Source organism: Pteropus alecto, unplaced genomic scaffold, assembly GCF_000325575.1.
Source record: "Pteropus alecto unplaced genomic scaffold, ASM32557v1 scaffold94, whole genome shotgun sequence".
Lineage (NCBI taxonomy): Eukaryota > Metazoa > Chordata > Mammalia > Chiroptera > Pteropodidae > Pteropus > Pteropus alecto.
In genome coordinates, this window is record NW_006437736.1 from 8238490 (window position 1) to 8259760 (window position 21271).

The 21271-nt window shown below is 35.9% G+C and overlaps 1 protein-coding gene across 1 annotated transcript in view; it reads right to left on the reverse strand.

Annotated features, from left to right (window-relative positions):
* Positions 1-21271, reverse strand: part of GAS2L3 (growth arrest specific 2 like 3) — a 32347-nt gene extending 11076 nt beyond the window's left edge. Inside the window, exons 1-5 of the mRNA XM_006914558.3 lie at positions 21128-21271; positions 9933-9980; positions 4925-5093; positions 3688-3803; positions 1641-1782 (exon numbers count right to left, since the gene is read on the reverse strand). Coding sequence (XP_006914620.1) covers positions 1641-1782; positions 3688-3803; positions 4925-5093; positions 9933-9956 — 451 coding nt within the window. The 5' untranslated portion in view covers positions 9957-9980; positions 21128-21271. The remainder of the gene's footprint in view (positions 1-1640; positions 1783-3687; positions 3804-4924; positions 5094-9932; positions 9981-21127) is intronic.

Genomic DNA, 21271 nt, shown 5'->3' on the forward strand with positions numbered 1-21271 from the left:
ACTCTGATCATTAGAACTTGTGCTAAATGTATCAATATGGTAATGTAGATCACCTACCTTTCTATTTCTGTTCTTAGAGTTAAAATCTGTAGGAAACTTCTGAACCCTAATTAATAATGGTATGTGTGATAAATTGCATGTATACTGACTACTGAATGGAAATTACAGTTCTTTGATTATATACTCCAAGAACAAAGCAACAAAGAGGCCTATATCTGACTTTAAAATTCATACCAAAAAACAAAAATAAAATAAAATAAAATTCATACCAGAAGGAATTTATGCTGAAATTTTCATTAAAGTTGTTTCTCTGAACACTTAGATGTACCTTTAAATGGTGTATTTGTTTTTTTAACTGCTTTGAGTTCCTAGCAAAACATAAAAAATGCAGAGGCTCATCTCTGAGACCTTTAGAAAGTAAAAACATTAGCTCATCAGTTCAATGCCTAAAAATGAATTAATGTTATCGGCAGTGCTTTATTTAGTCCTATACTGACTATCAGGACAGAAGAAGATGCTTTCTATTGAGAACGAGAAATACACAACAATCTTATAACCTGTCAGAAATAATAAACTATAAACTAGAGAACTCAAAGCATTTTCACTTCCCTTTGATTTCTAGAAGCTGTATATGCCATTAAATCAGCCACATTGTCAATAATGATCAGCACACCTGGATTAAAGCAGGGTGCAAGTGGAGGGATGGGGGTGGTAAAATATCAATCACATTTTATGTTTTATTCTATTCTACACTGGATAGGACTATCAAGAGACATACTAAACAGGTAGCAGTAGGAGCAGGCTACCTGCATGCAGGCAACAAGGATGTGCAAGGTCAATAAAGAATTTAAAACAATATTAAAATCAGCTAAAAGTCAGTTCGCTTTTTATTATCACCATTAACCAGCAATTCCAAACAATGTCGGTAATAAAATACTTCTCTCTACCAGGGCAGACTACTACTCCCACGACCCCCTCCCCAGGGTGGGCTACTGCTCCTATCAAAACATTATAAATGTTTTGTATGTATGCGTGTGTACATCACACATATATATGTATATACATGTGTAAATGCTTTGAAGAAATACATATATAGCCTAAAGTTCAGATAGCTTCCACTTTAGTTACTGCATAGATACATCTGTTGACTTAAAGGAAATGAGAAAAAATGTCAATAATTCTTCAGTAGAGCATGACTTTCTCAAATGAACTGTCAAAAACATTAATTCATTTAGATAATCAAGTTGGCAGCTGCTGTTTACAAGGTAAATCTAAACACCATGAACATATATCATTACTAGCAATTTAGAATCACTAGTAATTTAGACTTGGTAGAGTAATTCTTAATGAAAACATTAATTAGCAAAGCATTAGTCCAGAAATTTCCCATAGGCAACTCATTTAGGAAGTAAAACATTTCTAGGGCATTCTAGATATGTAAGTTTGAACTATAAATGAAAAGCTTAATATATCTGAATTAGAATTGGATTCTCCAATTGTGTCACATATATTTAAAGTATACATTTTTCTAGGAAAACGAGATGTACCATTCAAGTCTTTATTCGGAAAGAAAAATTAGAGGTAAAGCATACAGAAATATCCTAACATTAAGCACAAAAAATAATGACAAGAACACTTACCTAAACCTTCAGATTCAAAGAGGTAAGTTTCATCAACCCCAATGTGCCTACACCAGTGAAGGAAGTTTGCAGTATTGTCTCTAGCAAAGAATGAACCCGAGGCAGCATCTTTCTTACAGGGCACCTTTCTCATTGAAAAATTCTGGAACATACAAAAAAATAATAATTTAAAAAAATGCATCAAGAATATTTTCATTAGATATCCATTTTAATATCACTGAAGAAATGCTCAGTGCATTGAATGTAACTAAAAAGTATACAACAGTAGGAGGAAAAAGTATCTTCAAAACTATTTTATTTTACTGTCCTTTAAGTATATTTCAGAAAATGATTCCTAGGTCAAAATTAGCAGAAGAATAAAGCACCTCTAACCTCTTTCTTTTAAGAAATGATACGATACAAGAATCCTTTAAATTTAAATTTTAATTAAAAATAACGGTCTAATAATTCCAAAGTACATCTCTACAGTATGTCTCTCCACACATAGTTTAATATAAACAAAAAATTACTGCTGTGTTAGAGATTAACAGACACACTCATGTTTCCTCACTTCCTTATTTGCAGATTCATAAATATAATTCTGAATTTCCTGAGGAGACTATCAAATAAGGAAGCAGTAGGCCATTCTTAATTCGAGTTCTTTGAAATTTGATGATCTAAGTTTTGCAGAATCCTGAAGAGTATTTAGATAATCCTGCTGAGGCTGGGAAGTTTTTAGTTTTATTTTAGTTTACACTTTTATTTGAATAAGCAATTCATGCATATGATTTTAAAAAATGCAACAGGCACAGCAGAGTATAATATGTCTTTCTCCCACATCTACCCTTCGGTTCCTCTCTCTCTCTCCCTAGAGATAACCACTATTACCAGTTCCTTATATATTCTTCCTATTGCTATTATTTTCAAGAATTAAAATAGTCTTGTGATTTTTTCTAATGTATATGATTATATGATTCATTGCAAAATTTTTTAAAAATCAAAATCAAACAATACAGCTAAACACAAAGGTGGTTAGTATCAACTGAAATCTCTTACCCACATTTTAGCGAGCCATCACTGGGCACAAGTATACACCTGGTATATACCTCCAGAAACTTGCGTAAGCACTATTCTGATATCTGATTTGTGTGTGTATGTGCTCATGCATACTTCACAATAGATAGGTTGTAGGCATCTTTTAGGATAAAAAAATAACAGATTTAAATAGTCATTTCTAATGAATAGACAGATACTATTCCGCTGTGTTTACGTACTGTCATTAATTTTTAACAACTTCTCTACTGATGAGCATTTAGGTTGTTCTTAATTTTTTGCACAATTGTGTTTATGAATTTGTGATTTTCTTCTTAAAATAAATTCCTGGAAGTAGAACTGTTATGTATCACAGGATGTGTTTTATTTTCAATGTGATATATATTACTGTTCCCCAGAAAGATACCACTTTATACTTCTACCAACACTGTGTGACTGTCCAGATCCCATGTTTGATGAAAAGAGAGAAAACCTTATCTATTTTAAAATACAACTTGAGTGTCAATAGAGGAAAACTAGCTAAAAAATTATTATTCATTCAACCAATATTTATAGAATTTACCCACCAAGACAATATATGAAGACTGTAAAGATGATGATGATGATGATGATGATGATGATGACGACGATGACGACAGCTCTTAACTATGTGCCAGGAACCATCACAAACTCTTTTCTCATTTAACTCTCACAATAATCCTATATTATTGTTCTTGGGAAGAGCCAGCTACTGGATATTTACTATGTACTAGGCACTAAACTAAACACTATCTATAGATTATCTCATTTAATTTTGCTGAATCTTTGCAAATAAATCCTATATGGTAAATGTTGATATCTCCACTTTACAAGTAAAACTATTTTTCCAGATTCTCAAAAAAATTAAGTAAATGAGCCAAGGTCTTACAGATAGCTGGGGTGGCCATTTACAGCCTTGTAGAGATAATAAGAAACGTACATAAATAAATTAGTATGTACCAAGGTATAAAATCACTACTGCCAAACATCTTCTTACCCTTGGCTCTTCGGAGTTGCATGTCTTCACCATGTTTTGAAGAACATCAATCAGCTGGCATAACAGTACTCCATTATCGAGTTCTTCCAATAACCTTTCTGCCTTAATTTCAATACCTAAAAACATATTTTGAAGTTAAGCTTCTAGAAACAGTAAATTCAAACAATATGGTTAAAATTTAATTAAAGGTAATTGGATTAGAGCTGAAATACTAGACAAATATTAGATTAGACTACAATTATTCACTCTTAGAAGGTACAGTTAAAACAGCAAAGAATGTCAAATTAAAGAAGTCAACTAAAATAAAAATATCTGATGTAGGAGTACAGAAAAAAATAAAGAAAACTGACATGAATCTTTATTTCATTTTAAAAAGATCAGTGTTTTATATGTAAATATTCACTATTAATGTTAAGTTTTGCTTCACTGCACATTACTGCTTACACAAGAAAAATTCTCTATGAATAAAATGTGCTTTGTTGCAATTTAAAAATTAAAGATGGTAATGTAACAAACACCCGGGGAATACAACTTTTCACCTCTAAAATACCTTCTTTAGAGGCTTTATTACACAATAATTTTTTTTTAAATTTCCAAATCAAACTGATACCAGATATCTAAACTGAGTGTTTGCTGTGTTTTTAATTATCTTGGGAAGGCCATTGATAAGCTTTGTGTATTCCTCTTCACAAAAATCTTGCAACGCTACATGAAATTCTATATTAAAAAGAGAAGTTTTTCTGCAGAGAAAATTCAGAGTACTTTTCATATTTTTCAACTAAGTAAAACAATATGATGCCAAACATTCTCCAACATGACATTTCCTCCTAGGTTTCATATGCCTCCACCCCTCAATGCCTAGAGAGAGTCATCATTTCAACTACAGGATAAATTCCACTCAGAATCTCATGGCTTATACAAGATTAAGGGGGCAGAGGGATCAGTAAAATATAGATCCGAAAATTAGACCTATATACTTTAAAAAAAGATTTTAACATTATCAGTGAAAATGTTAAACCTCAAACTTCCTTACTATTTATTCAAGCCCTAAGGTCAGGGTGAAATGGAATATCTCCCTAACTAGAGTATAAGCTTTGTAAGGACAAAGACATTGAATATTTCATTCACTGGAGTATCCCCAGCCTCTAAAACAAGCACTCCTTGACAACAAACACGATTCTAAATAAATATTTACTGAGTAAGAGGACACCATTTTGAGTATCTTTTTAAGCCTTACCTAATAAACCGGATAACCAGATTGACAAATCTTCCTGCATGGGCAACAGGGTGGCTTCATGCCTCACAGCTATCCACTCGTCATACTGACAAACATCGGCCAAACCTGGCCCATGTCTGGGGATCAGAGGACTCCGTGGACTTAGAGGCAGGTCTTCTCCAAACCACATCTAGAGAAAACACCAACCAATTAAATGGATGCAGAAAATACAAACTAAAAGCAAACTATTATTCTAGGTACTTGAGACATTTTCAATTTTCAATATTGTGGCAAATTAAGTGAATCCCTAATCAATGAACAGATTCTACTATCAAGCCAAGAGGATAAAAGTCAATGAATAATATTTTTACTTCACTTGTTGGATGAGTAAGTTCAACAAATTACTTAACCAAAGTCTCAACATCTTGGCTGAAAAATGGGCTAATGATATTTACCTTACAAGATATATCTCTGTAACATCTAGCATTGGACCTAGCAAGATTTGTTGAATAATAGATAAATGATTATATGAGTGCATAAATGGCATTTTGTAAACTTTAAATCATAATACAAGTGTTATCTAAAAAAAAATTCTAAATAATCTGGTCTGTCATCTGATTTTGCTTAGCCCACGAGCTAAGCATGGTTTTTACATTTTAAAATGAAATGGTTTGTTATATAAGTACCTACATAATAGTCTTGATTTTGCCTGCTGACTTGCAAAGCCAAAAATATTTACCACCTAGCCAACCCTTGGTTTAGAATAAAAATTGACATAAATGTAACTACCAAATGAACACCTGCAAAATTTTAAAAATTTACGAAAGCTTTTAATACAAGATTATTTAGAAAAAAGACTATCAATTCTCAATTCAGAAAGGGGTATAGAGACCAAGTAAGGTTCTTGCAGGAAGGTAACTTGAAATGGAGGGTCAGAGCTTGAATGAGGTGAGCAGGTATCTAAGGAGGGTGTCCACTGGGGACAAAGGGAGAATATCCCAGTGCAGGGTGTCAAAGCTCAAGTAAGCTGAGAAAGGCATAGACTCAGGGCAGGGCTGGCAGCAACAATGGAAGATCGGTTACCTACGTGAGATTTATCAAATGGGAACCAGGTTCTCACTGCCAAAGAAGAAGGCTACAAATATGGAATGAGAGAAAACTAGAATGAATCCTATAGTGTTGGAATGGAATTTCTTTCACCAGAAAGCAAAGAAGTGCTCAAAGAATGATGAGGACATGCCAAAAGGACACAGAAGTCAGCCTGAAGGGCCTTCTATTGGCTAAATCAAGAACAATTTGAGAATCAAAATAATGATTTAAATGAATAACACACTGAATAGACAACTCGAAGTCTGTAGAGATATAAATAAATGAATAATTGGAATTTTGATGAGAAATGAAATTTTTACATAATTTCAAAGTACTTCCCCATAAAATACTTATTACAAAGGGAAAAGAGAGTTATTTTAAAGTAGAGAAACCTGACAGTCAGCATTTAAACCATGTGATGAAAGTGAGCTCTATCAGTCAGTAATGGGACAAATCAAAATCATATGCCACCTGATAAGATGCAGTGAGAAAACATAGCAGCCTTCTGTGACATTCCTGCCAAAGATGCATAACCTGAATCTAATCATAAGAAAACACCAGGCAAATCCAAACTGATGGACATTGTGTAAAATAATTGATCTGACATGTTAAAAAGGGTCAAGGTCATTAAAGACAAGCAAAGGCTGAGATACTGTTCCAGAGGAATAAAGACATGACAACTAAATGATAACCATGACTCTGAACTGAACATTAATGGGACAACTGGCAATGTCTTACTATGGTCCAAGTATGAGATGGTGGTACTGTACCAATGTTAATATCCTGATTTTGATCACTGCACTGTGGTTGTGAAGGAAGATGTCCTGGTTTGTGAGAAATACACACTAAAATATTTGTAGGTGATGGGGCATCTGACTGGCAACTTATTCTGAAATGGTTCAGAATGTGTATCTCTGTACTATACTTACCCATTAGTTTGTAGGCTTGTGATTACTTTAAAATAAAAATTTTAAAAGTTAAAAAATCTATAAGCATAGGTAATATCAAGCATCCTTTCTTATTTTTAAAAATAGTTAATTTTTTCCCCTAAAACATAATCCGCTTCCTGAGGTTTATTTGAGATAAGTCTTACTACACCAAATCAAAAGCCACAGCACCACCATAGTTAATCTAGACAAACTCTGGAGAAAACAACAAGAGCAACTGTTTTTAATCTTTCCTGATGAGAAACAAACATGCTTTTAAAAAAATCCCAAGAGCAGAGAAAGAACATGAATAGGTAACACGAGAGGCAAGAGGAATGGTGAAACTCAATAAATTACCCAGAGAATAATCAAAACAAGTCATTGGAGGGACATTAATCCAGAAATTGAGAGTAGGAATTGGAGAATGAACTCATATATACAAATATATATGAAGATCCTATAAAGTTTTAGGATAAAAGACAAGATGTTATTTATTTCCTTGAATTCTCTTAAAATTATTTCAAAGGGAATACAGCAAAGATTTACTATCTAAATCTTCCCTTCATAAGCATGTCTTATTTCTGTTTGTAATCCCAGAGCTCAGTATAATACCTAGCACATGGCATTCAGTCAAAAATATTTGTTGGTTTAACTGAGGAATAGATATCAGCAAATGACTTTGTACCACCAAAATTGAGATACACCTTACAATCAATAGTATCTTATAGTCAACGGAATGTTATTTGTCGTTTAACCATTTGCCTGAACTGAAAAAAGCCAAGGCAAGTGTTTATCAAGGAAAGGTGTACATTAGTTAAGAGAGTAGTTTTGAAAAAATTATGTGTGAAAATGAAGAAGCTAACATGAACAAAGGTCATTCTAATTCCTTGCCATATTAGGGAGAAGAGTATTTAGATTTTCCTATTATTGGAAGCAGAAGACTCTAAAATAAACTGGGCTAGTCAATAAGTAGCATATTATTGTTAAAAGTCAGATATTTATAACCAGAATTACATGTATAAAGGTTGTTCTAAAACATGCTGAAAGCTGTCACATTGCAGAGATTCTAAATCCATCGGCAATCTATAGATGAACCTAAATATGTACACTTGCTTATATTTAGGCAAAAATTTATATCTGAGTACAAATGGCCCTTTACTTAGTTCATAGCCTTCGTCAGTTTCCCAGAAGGGGCCTATAACCCGAAAGAGATTAGGAACTGTTGTTCATTGGTTTTTAAACTGTATGTTTCATACTAATCAGAATGAAAGGCATTAAAAAAGGCAAGTAAGATCTTAATGGATTAAAGTATTAAGAAACCAATTGATAACAGCTATCTACTGGATTCCCCCTTCTGTAAGGCACCTATGAATAATTGGATAACTGTCTTATATAGTTAGCCGAGAAAGAAGTAAAAAGTCTGAAAAGTTCTCACAGACATCAGGTAGAGAAGCAAAACTTCCATGACAGATGTCAAGGGTGCTGTTGGAGAAGAATCAGTAAAGACGGATCTGTGGAATCTAGATTAGAGGTTTCATGGAACTATAAAACAAAACTATGAAAATAATCACCAAGTTAAGAAAATATTAGTGGCCATTAATGTAGAAATGAGAAAAACACTGTCAGTGTGGCAATTATAAAAAGCACTCTATAAGGAATCAAGAAAATATAATCAACATGAAAGTGATGACAGTTCTGAGACTTGAATAAAAAGTCCACAAAGAAATAATGAGATAATAAAGCGTTGTGAGTAATAAAGAAGTTCTGAGCATACTCAGTATGGATTTGAGAAGACCCGAAGGAGAAGAATGAGACCTTTTGGGAGACTGCCATAGACTCCCAAGTCCCAAAAGGAAAACAGAATAATAGAACTCTTTATTAGTAAAGCAGAAGGGTATAGCTGCATTGCATAGAAGGAAACCCAAGGAAGATAGCAGAGTTATTCTTAACCATTTGATAAATTCTCTTCTCTAGGCTATCACTCACTGCTAGCTCAATAAGCCTTCTTTCTTAATTAAAAATAAAAAAGAAAGAAAAAGAAAAAGAAAGATGTGCAGAGGTATAATCTCCAGTTTTACATCTGGATAATTTTGTTGTCCAAATGATGCAGTCAAACTTCTGAAGTGCCTACTATGCAATATTCTAGTAGGTACCTTGTGCATGTTAATTTCATTGATGCCTCACAACTACCCTGCAAAGTCTGAGTGCTGTTATCCTCACCTTAGAGGTATGGAAGCAGAGAGAGACTCAGAGAAGTAAAATAACTTAACAGAATCTCACAACCAGAGTGGCAGAACCAAGATCACAATTGAAATCTGACTGACTACGTTCCCATTTTCCAAAGCAAATTTTATTATCAGCTAGCTGCCTGTGTCTTTCTAGTAAGCCTTCGATGTGATTTTTATCTTTAATATTCAATCATGTTCTATTTATAGCAAAAGGAAGAAAACTTAAAAGGATATAAGAATAATATAGCAAACACTGTACCAACTCTGGAAATCATTCGAATGCAAGATTATTCTGATTTGTCTCGTCCCCATCTTCCCTACCCCCACCGAAAAACAAACAAACATCTTTAAATTTTAATTATTGGTTATTTATAAGTATAAATATAAATATAAAAATTTTATATTTGTGTTCACTGAAACCCTTTTAACCATAAATATGTGGTTTATTTAGTACACAAAATGTACTAAATTGTAATGAGAGGAAAACTACAAAATATTCCAATTCTTTTCCCAGAGCAGTATAAGATAGACCCACGATTCCTAAGGAATTTTTGATTCTTACAAAAATTCAATATAAGCCTAGAATTAAAACCTTTTCAGAAATAAGAAGTCAAAATACAGTATTCCTGTTATTAAAGTTTAATATTAAAATAATAATATTAAAATTTAAAAAACTGGTATGATAAAAACATTTTCATAATTTTAGTATTTTACTAATTATTACAATTTTATTATATTAATCTCGTAATTTTAAAATACACTTTTCCCCCCAAGAAAAATACTTACTTGAATTGCAGGCTGCATGGTCATCAATATTGAAATGAAATCGCTTTTCTGAAAAGAGAACAAAACATTAATATGCAGATAATGGCAGCTTTCCTTCTCCCCTAAAACCCTCAAATTACAAGGAATTTGCTTGTACTCTGACTGAAAACCTAAAGCTTTTTCTTCTAGGTGGAATAATTTGACTATAAGAGAATTCAACAATCATTCCTAGCTTCTTACTTCATAAAAGTACTCCTCATTTGAGACAGGAAAACATGAAACACATTTTACTGTGTAGCTTCTGGCATTAGTATCAAAGTAATTCTTTTTTTCCCCCCTAGGATAAAGAAGTTATGCAATACAGGGAAGGGGGGTGATGTGGCTCAAAAGTCCAAGCTTATCTCTCTCTTTCTCTTTTTTTCTCTCTTTTTTTTTTCCCCTTTCATAATCAACCAAAAATGAAAATGCTGTGTGGTGGGAACTTTCACTAACTGTATGATTTCAAGGTAGCCAATTCCTGACACATCTGGCTTCAAACTAATTCTTGAAGCTGCTGGCTGGTAAAATTAGGAATAAAACCTAGCCACATAAAAGTCTCTCAGAATTTTCCCCTGTAAACACGATGTAAATGTAATATAAATACAAATATCACAACAGCTGATATTAAAAGTCAAGTATCTCTCATCTAATCTTTACATGGAGATCATGAAAGTTCATCTAAACTTTGTATAAATTCCCAAACTTAACCATAAGCTTCTTTTGCCAGATGACAAGGTAATAAACATAAACATCAATTTTAACTATGAAATAATACACAATGCCTTTCTATAATAATTGTTCATAAGTTATTTTCTCCATGATTTGCTAAACATAAAACAAACAAAAAGAACATCATAATTTAGCTCCAAAGGACTATTCTTAAAAGCTGCAAGAAAAAAAAAACAAAACAAAACCACAACTTTAAGTTAGGTTAATACAATTCTCCAATGTATTTTTAGAGAAAAAAGTGAAGTTTAAAAACATTCAGAAGAATTAGACTACATAAAACCTATGATTTTTAATTGCTTATAGCAGCATAATAGTTATTTTTTATTGTAAACCACCAGTAAAAGATTCTAAGAAAAAATACACATAAAATTGTTTCTATGGCTATAACGCTATCAATTTCAGAGAAAAGGTTATTTTCTCCTCTCAGTTATACCAGACATACCTCATGCACAGTGCCAACTACACATACCACCTTCCTATCAGGAACATTTCTTCTGATACCACAGTTGAACTTGAGCTAAACCTAACTGCGAAGTCTAATGTTACATCATATTTTCTTTGCGGGAAGGCAAAGGACAGCAGAAAGTCCTTTTTGATGTCATTTTCCCTCTCTCTACCATAGCAAAAGGCCAAAGTACAATTGAGCATTACTAATGAGCTTGTTATGCTTCCCACGAGCTAAGTCAGTGGGGAATACATTTTCCTTTAGCATAAATAATCCTTTGTCCCCAACAAAGATCCACAGTAAGACGTTTCCGAGACCATTTTTTAAAAATGCAGCAAAGAAGCTGCTCCCATTAAAATAAGGAGTCCCACATAATCAGACAAGAGCTTTAACAGTTGGAACTGCCAACCCAAAACAAAGGAAGGCCTAAATTATAAGGCGTGTGCAATTCAAGAACAGTGACACTTTCACAAAGAAGCGATCACAAGAATGTTTAGGAGTTGCACTTTTTATGGCAAATTCAATAAAATTAGTTTCATGAAAGAAATGAAGAATTTGTGCACAACCTTAAGTCACCCGAACTTTAGCAGAAAAGTCTTTTTACATGTTTTTTTTTTTTCATCATTCTTCTTGTGTAATGGAAAGGCCTACTTTTCAGATGACAAAAAGAATCATCTGGATTACCTTTAAAAAGAAATTCTTTAATAAAATAGTCAGATAACTACTCAGAAAAGTTATAATGTTATCTTCATACATAAGAAACTATCAGATACAGAAATATATGCTTTTATAGGAAAACTTTTATAAACTGCAGAGGTTGCATCGGTGAATCCCCACGTACTAAGTTATTGATATTTTCTAGTCACTCACTATTCTCATTCTAAACCATTTTTGTGTCTCAGGCATTTAATCCCAAGAGTAGCATCTTTTCTAGTTAGTCCCAGCACTCAATCTATATTGCAATCACAATTCTTGATGGCTTCTCACTCATTTCATTACCTATTTCCCTCTTTCCTGCTTTTCCCTGAAGGTCTCAGTCTCTATTTTTTTCCTTCATAAACCAATTACGCTGAACTGGTGACACTTCGTTTTTGAACCTACGTCTTCATTAGCAACGTATTGGCTTTATTTTGTTTCTGTGTTTGTCTTTGTCTTTTTAGAGAAACCTTCTTTAAGTCTTTGCTAACTTGAGGAAGCCTTTTCCCTTAGGTTTGTGGGGAAAAAGCCCTCTCATGTGACCAAGTACGAAATGCGCTCTGACCCTGCCAGGCACCCGTCACAAGACGAGGAGCTTACGCTGAGATCATAGGTGACGACTACTAAACTTCATTCTTAAACCTGGGAGAAAACATTAGAAACGCAGAATGTTCTCGTCCACCCGAAACTTGAACAAGATTTAGGCGTAACCCACTCATTTATAAAGTTTCAGTCATGAGGTCCTCAAGATTATTTTCGGTAAGGCTCTTCATACTAATGTGACTTTGCATCATGACGAAAGAAGACGTCAACCTGTTGAACTGATCCTTTGTCCCATAGCTGTAGGCTCTGACAGTCCATTTTGATTCCTCCCTCGTGTTACAGGATATGATGAGGAAAACACAAGGTGACATGGCTCAGCCCTGGTACAAGTCAGGGGTCAATTTAGAAAAGAATTGCAAAAGAGCTGGTACAAGTCAGGGGTCAATTTAGAAAAGAATTGCAAAAGAATTGCAAAAGAAAAACAGTAAAATTACTGCCAGTGGGACACACACACATTCAGCGCTCAGCAACCAGATTGTCAACAAGATACGTGAGCTGCAGGGACATGATAAACATGGAAGCTGGAAGAGTGGTTACTATTGAGGAGAGGGAGGAAGATGAGACTGGGAAGGCACAGAGGCCTTTCAATGGTACCAGGAAGATTTTACCTCAAGATAAGTAGTGAGAACACAGGTGTTATTATGCTAATCTCTATGCCTTTCTGTATATCAAAAAAAAACATTTTATCATTTTTTAATATTTCATTTAGAAAAACAGCTGAAGAAGATATCATCTCTGATTTGTTCAGGGGGGAAAAAAAAACCCAACAACTTTCTTGGCTTTAAAATTTTGAGTTAAATATTTTGTAATTGCCTAATAGAGAAAATGGAAATGCTATAGCCATACCAAATATGTTTCATATTTTTATGGATACTAAAATAACTCAGCGTAAAGACACCGCTGTGGTAGCAGAAAGCAACAGACACATCTGGTTTGAATTCCAGCTCCAGCATTTATGAGCTATACGACCCTGGGACAGTTAACTCCTCTGAGCCCCAGTGTTCGTATCTGCATAATGGGTTACCACATCTCCCTCGTACAGCTGTTGTAGAGATTATATGAGATGACACAAATAAAGAACCTGACACAGACCAGCACTTAACAAATGAGTTGCTATGATCAATACTATAATGAGACATAATTATAGTTCATTTATTGTAATTTATCAAATTAAAAAGATAAGAAAACAAGGCTAATACTACTCAGAAATTATTAAATGTAATTTGGAAAACTTCTTTTACTAACACAAAAATAAATATGGTTATAAATGAAAGTAAAAGCTTTAAAATAGCCGCATCATAATTGGAAGGATACCGAGATAGGAATTGGTGAATTAATTCTCTTGCTTGAATAGAAGTCTTTGAGAATTTAACATAGGTCCTTTGCTCCATTCAGCCTGTCTCCTCACTGTCCTCCCGATCAGTTCGGCTCATTTCTGTGGCTCTATCACTCTTCAGGGTGTCTACTTTTTCAGGTGGGATGCACTCATTCATTTTATTCAGCGAGCATTTACTCACATCCTTTACTGAACTAGGCACACAGGCAAGAGACACAGTGATGTACATAACAGACATGTGACTGCCCTCATGGAGCTAATACATTCATTTGTGTACGTAATGAATATACAAACAAATACACGACGTGAAATCATAATTTTTTTGAAGGAAAGAACCGAGAGGGAAACATCAGGGGCCTACTTTGGACTTAGACTGGGTGGTTAAAAATGGTTTTGCTAGGGGAAAAAAAAATAAATCTGAATAACGGTAGGAATTAGCCAGGGAGAGAGAGTTTTGTTCATGGCGTGTAAATTTTGCAAAGACTCTGGACAGAGAACGATTTTGGCACATTCAGAGAATGGAAGGAAGCCAGTATGGCTGAAGCTTGGAGAACGTGTGGCTTAGGATAGGGCTGAGAGGTTAGGGAGCAGCCCCATCACAAGGCCATGGTGAGGAATTCAATTTTATTCTAAGGGCGGCGGGAAGCCATGGGAGAGTTTTCATCAAGGCAGAAACAACTCTAATCAGTTTTAAAAGAGCTCTCTGAAGGGGAGAGAAAAGCATGAGAGTGAAATAGTGATGGCTTTAACAGAAAGGGGGTAGAAAACATAAAAAGGGGTGGATAGAGATGTGGGGGAAAGAACTACGGGAAACGAGGAGAGAAGGATAAACTGAGATAGGTAGAAACAGTGAGGGAAAAAGAAACGAAGCACATAGGAAATGAGATGGACAGGAGGAGCCTGGAAGGGCAAGAGTTAGGAATCCACGGCGGTAGTTCAGTGACAAATGATGGCACCTGAGCTAGAATGCTGACAGTGTCTCCACTGGAGGAGTGCATGGACTTGATATCTATTTTGGAGTTAGAAGCAAGACTTGATGATGGTTAGAGATGGAGGGATGAAAGAGAGGATGAAACGGCAGAGTGAAGTGTGACTCCCGGGTTTCCGCCCTAAGCAACTGAGCAAATAGACAGTAGTAGCATGTACTGAGATGAGGGTGATGGGAGTCAGAACAGATTTAAGCAGGGAGCTCAGCATCGATAGGTCAAAAGTGCTGTGTTTCGGTCATGTTAAATTTAAGAAGCCTTATAAAGACACTCAAGTGGCAATGTCAGACTGGCAGTTGGAAAAACAAACCTAGAGCTAAAAGGAAAGCTCAGGAGGGCATAGAAATTGGCCACAAATATTTGAGAGGTAAAGCCACTGGCAAGAGTGAGATCACCTAAGAAATAAAGAAAGCAGTGATGAGGGTCTAAGAACAAGTCCTCTGAAAATCCAATTTAGACGTGAGAGAAAGAGTTAACAAAGGAGACAGAGAAGGAATAAAGAGACTCATCATCTTCTCAACTAATCTGGGATTATAACTTTTTTGATTTACCTCTTCCCGGTAGCCCTTCCTGATCTACCTGAATTAATCATATCTTTAGCTCTTGAAGTCGCATAGCATTTCTACCACTCACTTGCTTTTACAGTGCTTTATACTATTTTTTAGCTATTTCTGTACATTGCTTGGCCAAGTGTAAGTTCCTGGAGTGCTGTTGGAAGTAGTGTTGACAGAGTATGTGAGTCTAAAGTTTAAGAAACACTTTTGGTGAGAGAAATGTGAAAATCTCTAGGAAAAACCAGGCTGTCTCCCTTATCCACAGTTTCTGCCACAGAAGAAATGTGACAGCAAAACTTGGAAGCAGCCACCATACTAGACAAGTGTTCTAAAAAAAGGGAGCCTTTTTTTTTGGTATTATCATTTTTTAATTTTTATTATGTAACCTGAATTAATAAATGACTCTGCCTCTCACCCAACATGTCCAAAGTGAAATATGTTGCGTGGTTACTAGTCAAAGTACCTGCAGGTTAAGTGAGCTGCCCAATACACCAGAGGAATCACTAAGAAAATGACTAAGCCTGGTGTGTAGGCAGAGGGGCCAAGTAAACAGGATAGAGTAGCTGTGCCAAGAAGAAAGGATTCTGGGGCACTGTGCAACTCAGGAATTCATAGGACTGTCCCCGTGGATGGTACATTTTTTTATTACACTTAAATAAACTCCATTTGTGGCAGACAATATAATGGTCCCCAAAGATGTCTGCATCCTAATTCCCAGAACCTGTGAATATACTACTTTCATGGGCAAAATGGACCTTGCAGATTGAGTAAATTAAGCACCTTAAAATGGGAGAATATCCTAGAGAGCCTAGTATAATCGATTACAAAAGTCCTTATAAGAGGGATGCAGAGAGGGCGGAGCCAGAGGTGATGTGAAAACAGAAGCAGAGAGGTGATGGATACCATGACAGCAGAGAGGCAGAAAAAGAGAGATTTGAGTGGTGACACTGCTGTCTTTGAAGATGCAGGAAGAGCCAAGGAAAGCAGGCAGCCTCTAGAAGCTAGGGAAGGGAAAGAAATGGACTCTCCCCGGAAGCCTCCAGAAGGAACAGAGCCCTACTGCCATCTTTTTTTTTTTTTTAACTCACTTCAGATTTTTGTCCTCCCATACTGTAAAATAATAAATGTGTGTTGTTTTAAACCACTAAGTTTGTGGTTATTTGTTCTAGTGGTAATAGGAAACTAACACACTCATTAAGTGAAGAAAGAAGGATTTGCCCAGAGGGTCAAGACCTAACCTAGAGAAAGCAATACATATCCAAAACATGATTAGAAGATGTAGTGAGCCTAGCATGTTGAAGCAATAAGAAAAAGGGCACCAGTTTAAAAATAAAGAACAGATGCCAAATTTATAGGCAAAACCCACTGTGAGCACCGTGTTCGCTATCATCACCATCAAATGTCCTTGCCTTTGTATATCTGAGATCATTTATTCATTCATTCTCCCATTTAAATATTTACAAAGATTTCCTGTGTTTACTATCTCAGGGAATGACACCAAAATTCACCAAGTTACCAGATCATCCTTGATTCCTTTCTCTCTCACGCTTCTACCTCTTCCTCCCTGAGTCCCTATCTTCCCTTAGCCAAAACTTAATCAATGGCCATGTCTTGTTGCTTCTACTTCTAAATTTTCTCTTCAACACCTATGGCCACTCCTCTAGTTCAAGCCACCATCATCTCCAGGTTTACAGTAACAGCCTCCAACCAGTCACCCTTGCTCCAGCCTTCGAGCCTCCAACCTGTTCTTCACATCCTGCAGCCAGAGAGATCTTTCACAAACTCCCTTCTGAGGACAGGATACTATTCGCCTGCTTAAAACCCTTAATGGCTTTTCACTGCCTTCAGGAAAAAGCCCAAACTCCTGAACAAAGCTAACAAAGCCTTATGGGATCCCCTCCAGGCTCATTTCTTGACCCTTATGCTCCAGTCATGTTGAACTTCTTTTAGATTTGAATTTCTTGGAGCATTTTTGTGACTGGGTCTTTGCACAAGCTGATCCATCTTTGTGGAACACTCTCTTCCCCCTCTGTTCCAGCTCACTCCTACCTATCCTTCAGATTCATTTCCTCTAAAAAGCCTCCCTGAACCCCCTCCCCAATTTAGGTTATACAGCAATGTATGCTTCAATTTTACTGTACTCCATACTTTTAAAATTAAGATCCTTGAGGGGTAACAGTCTATTTCTTCTACTTCTATGTAGAAATCAGTACTAAAATTAATACTGGAATTACTCCTAAATATGATAAATGTATTTATTACTAAAAGGAATGTGAAATAATAATTAATAATGTAATAAATCTGTTGTGTATTCATTTAAGGGAAAGGCAGCTTCCAAAGCCACATGGAAGACTTTTAAGAGAAAGAAATAAGATTCTTAAAGTTTAATAAAACATCACATACTATTTGAAAAATATAGAGGCTGTTCATTTGTTGGGAACCTTTGATGTTTTCATTTGAAATTTTCGTCTTAAGCTGTTTGACAGAGATTCGACCTGAATAACTTAATTTGATATTAGACAAACTTATTAATTTGTCATAAAATTTTGTGGGATACAAAATTTTTTTTTAAAGAACTTAAAATCAGTTTGCCTTTTTAAATGATAGACTAAAAGACTTTGTGGAAAATATACACATACATAGACATTAACCTAAAGAAATGTAAAAACAGTAAGTGTCCATTAGCAGGAAACTGCTCAAATAAATTATGGGACATCAAGTCAGTAGATTCAGTCAGCCATTTGAAAAAACAAGATCGAACTATAGCTACTAATACAAAAATATGTCTATCATATCTTATGCAACTAAAAGCATTCTGCAAGACAGTATATATAAGTATGTTCTGAGATCACAATGTTTTCTAAATTTGTGTGTGTGTGTGTATGTGTAAAAAGAAAAACTTCTGAACACAGTTAAATAATTTTTTTCAACAGACAACTTTATTTTGAGAATCAAAAATATTAACAAGTCATCTATCAAGGAAAAACAAACGTCATTAGGTTTAAAACTATATAAAGTCAGCCCTTTACCATAACTAATATACTTACTTACAGAAAAATTTATGTTGTGTGATAGTACGCAGAAGTCTCTATCAGTCAGCACTTCAGCAATATCCAGCATATAACTGATGGTCATAATACAATTCCTTTGCCACTTTTCAGCACCAAAGATGAAATTATATTTGGCGTTATCTGCTACATTTTATTACATTCTAGTTCTTTGGAAACTACTAATTCCTTTACGAAATGCATGGTAACTTTCTGTTGAAACAACCTACTCTGTAACAATGTAATAACATGAGAACTTTGAGTTTTTAGAAGGAGAAACACTAAAGAAATACAATTATAATTATTGCCTGTATCTCGTAAACATTACTTCTGAGGCATTTCTCTATGGCAGTTAAATTTCAATTAAAAATAGGAAAACTCAAAGTGAGACAACTGACAGACTTAAGTTTCCTATTCCCTCAAATCCTATGTACGTCACATGTTCATTAGGTATGGAAAGGTTTATCTGATGTCAAAGTATAGAAAGCACCAAGTAATAAGAAGTAAAACACACACATATAAGACATAAAGACACAGACATGTTACTGTAAGAAAGTAAAATACATAGTAACCTTAATCCCTTACTTTCCCCATCGACAGTTGGCTTGAAAAAAATTATTGAAGTAACTGAACTTCCTTCTCTTATCTCCAAACTTAAGTTGAGATTTACAGGGAAAAAAAGACATTAGAAGAGTGCTGTTGAGTAAAAGTATAGTGAATAAGCAAAAATTAAAATGGGAAAATATAAATTAGGAAACGATACTTCTGAAGACCAATTTTCCAAATACCGTTGGAGTTATTTAGTTTTTTAGTAATAGTATGTATATTGTTGACATTATTCTCTCATCACACACTCTGATTTACCATCACAAGTTATTTCTCATTTTTTCAATTAACGAAGTATTCAAAATAAGCCCATATCCACAGCAGAAATGAACCTAGGCCCTAAAAACAACGCTGAGGTGCAGAGGAGTTGCTTAATGCTGGGAACATGAATGCAAGGGCAGTATGATGCAAAAAAGAAGTTGGACCTTGGAGTGAGACAGTCTGGACTGAATTATGATGGACTTTACTAGGTTATTTCCTTTCTCCGGGCTTCAGTTTCCTCATGTATAACATGGAGATAACAACAACTACAGTGCAGTATTACTAAGAGCTTTACCAATAATGTAAGTAAGCTCCTAGAACACAGAACCTGGTACATTCTAGGTAATAACGTATTTGATAAATAAGAGTGTACAGTATGTTAATATGTGTCAGGTACCGTTGTAAGTGCTTTACATGTATTAACTTAATCAATGAATAATCACTTCATCTCTGCTCCTCTTCATCCTTTCAGGATAGCTTGAAACTTTTAATCCAAATTAAACGGCATAGAAATAATAATAGCTATATGCCAGGCACTGTACTAGTTATGTGGATTATTTCATTTAACCCTCATAACAACCCTTGCAACAATAAGGTAGGAACCACATTAACCTTCTTTTACAGATTAGAAAATTTAGGCTTAGAAAGATTAAATAACTTGCTTAAGGTCACACACATAGTAAAGTCTGATTTCAGAGCCCGCATGCTTAGCAACTCTGCTACACTAAATAAATATTACTTTTAATTCAGTAATTCAAAATAGCAGAGACACCTACTATTCATAGCCTGCTGTGAACAGCCTAGTGTTCGAAACAGATGAGTCAGACATGTATCAGTATCTACACCAGAAAACTGTCACCAGAGTTTCCACTTTTTCATTCAAAACTATTCTAATCTCCTCCCACAGGGAATCTGAGCTGGCAAGAATTCCGATTTCTAATCATTTAAGTGCCAAGAGAGGTGATCAGATAGCAATTCACAAACTTGAGAGAGTAGTTATTAGCACTCTCCACACAAACGAAGCAAAACCCAAACTCTGATCTAGATTGGGCCTGCAACAAACCATCTCTTCACTTAGTAACTACTGAATTGGCTTCCCCACCACACAATACCTCAAGCATTCTAAATTCACAAGATTCAATCCTCTGGTTTGAAAAGATTAGTTAGGAACCAGGGGTGACGTCACAGGCAAGCATTCCCTCTAAAACGTTCTTCCCATTTCCAAGGAAATCTACAAGCCTTCCTTTTCTTCTGCAAACCCCCAAACCCACGCAGCGCTGCAATCAGAGGGGTGTGGGTAGGAAAGCATCACGCGGAGCCTCCAGTTACATCCCCTAGTTTGGTGCATTTGAGAGATCTGCGTCTTGCATGGATAGAGAGGACAAACAGGGAAGAGAGTCTAGGGGAAAACGACTATTTGTACCGTTTCCAAGATCTGTAACTTCATCAATACTTCCTGAGGATGATGTTAAGGAATCGAGTGACCCAAGGCGTTTGGGGATGAGGGTGCCCCTGGAAGCCCTAAACTAGCTTCAGGCTCTGATCTCTCTTTGGATTCTAAAGAGAGGTAGCGGCTCCATACGTCTTCTCCAGCCAAGAACGCCCGCATCTGCCGTCCGTCGCCCCAGCACACCTGTTGCCTCTCTCACCCCACGAGAGACGGCAGGTGAAGGGAGGCATAACTTCACATTGACGGCCCGAGGAACCAATTATAGCACGCGACTCTCGCAGCGGGCCAATCGCAGAGCGTCTTGGATTCCGCAGCTTGCAGCTTTGGGGGGTCCTGTCCGAACCTCCCCTTTGATTCCGCGGAGCGCGGGGGTTTCCCCGAACCCACACGCCCAGGCGCGGAAGCCCGGAGAAAACGAGTAGAAGTTCGCGCGGAAAAGACAAGGCAAACAGGGAAATACTCACCCGCCCTGCCCAAGGAGGGTCACTTCTCCCTGCGCAGCGACATCTCGGCTCAATCTGTGCGGTGTCGGCACGCCCTTAAACAACCGCCACAGCCGCCTCGGCCTCGGGGTTCGCGGCGAATCGCCGCCGCCTGTTTCGAAGGGA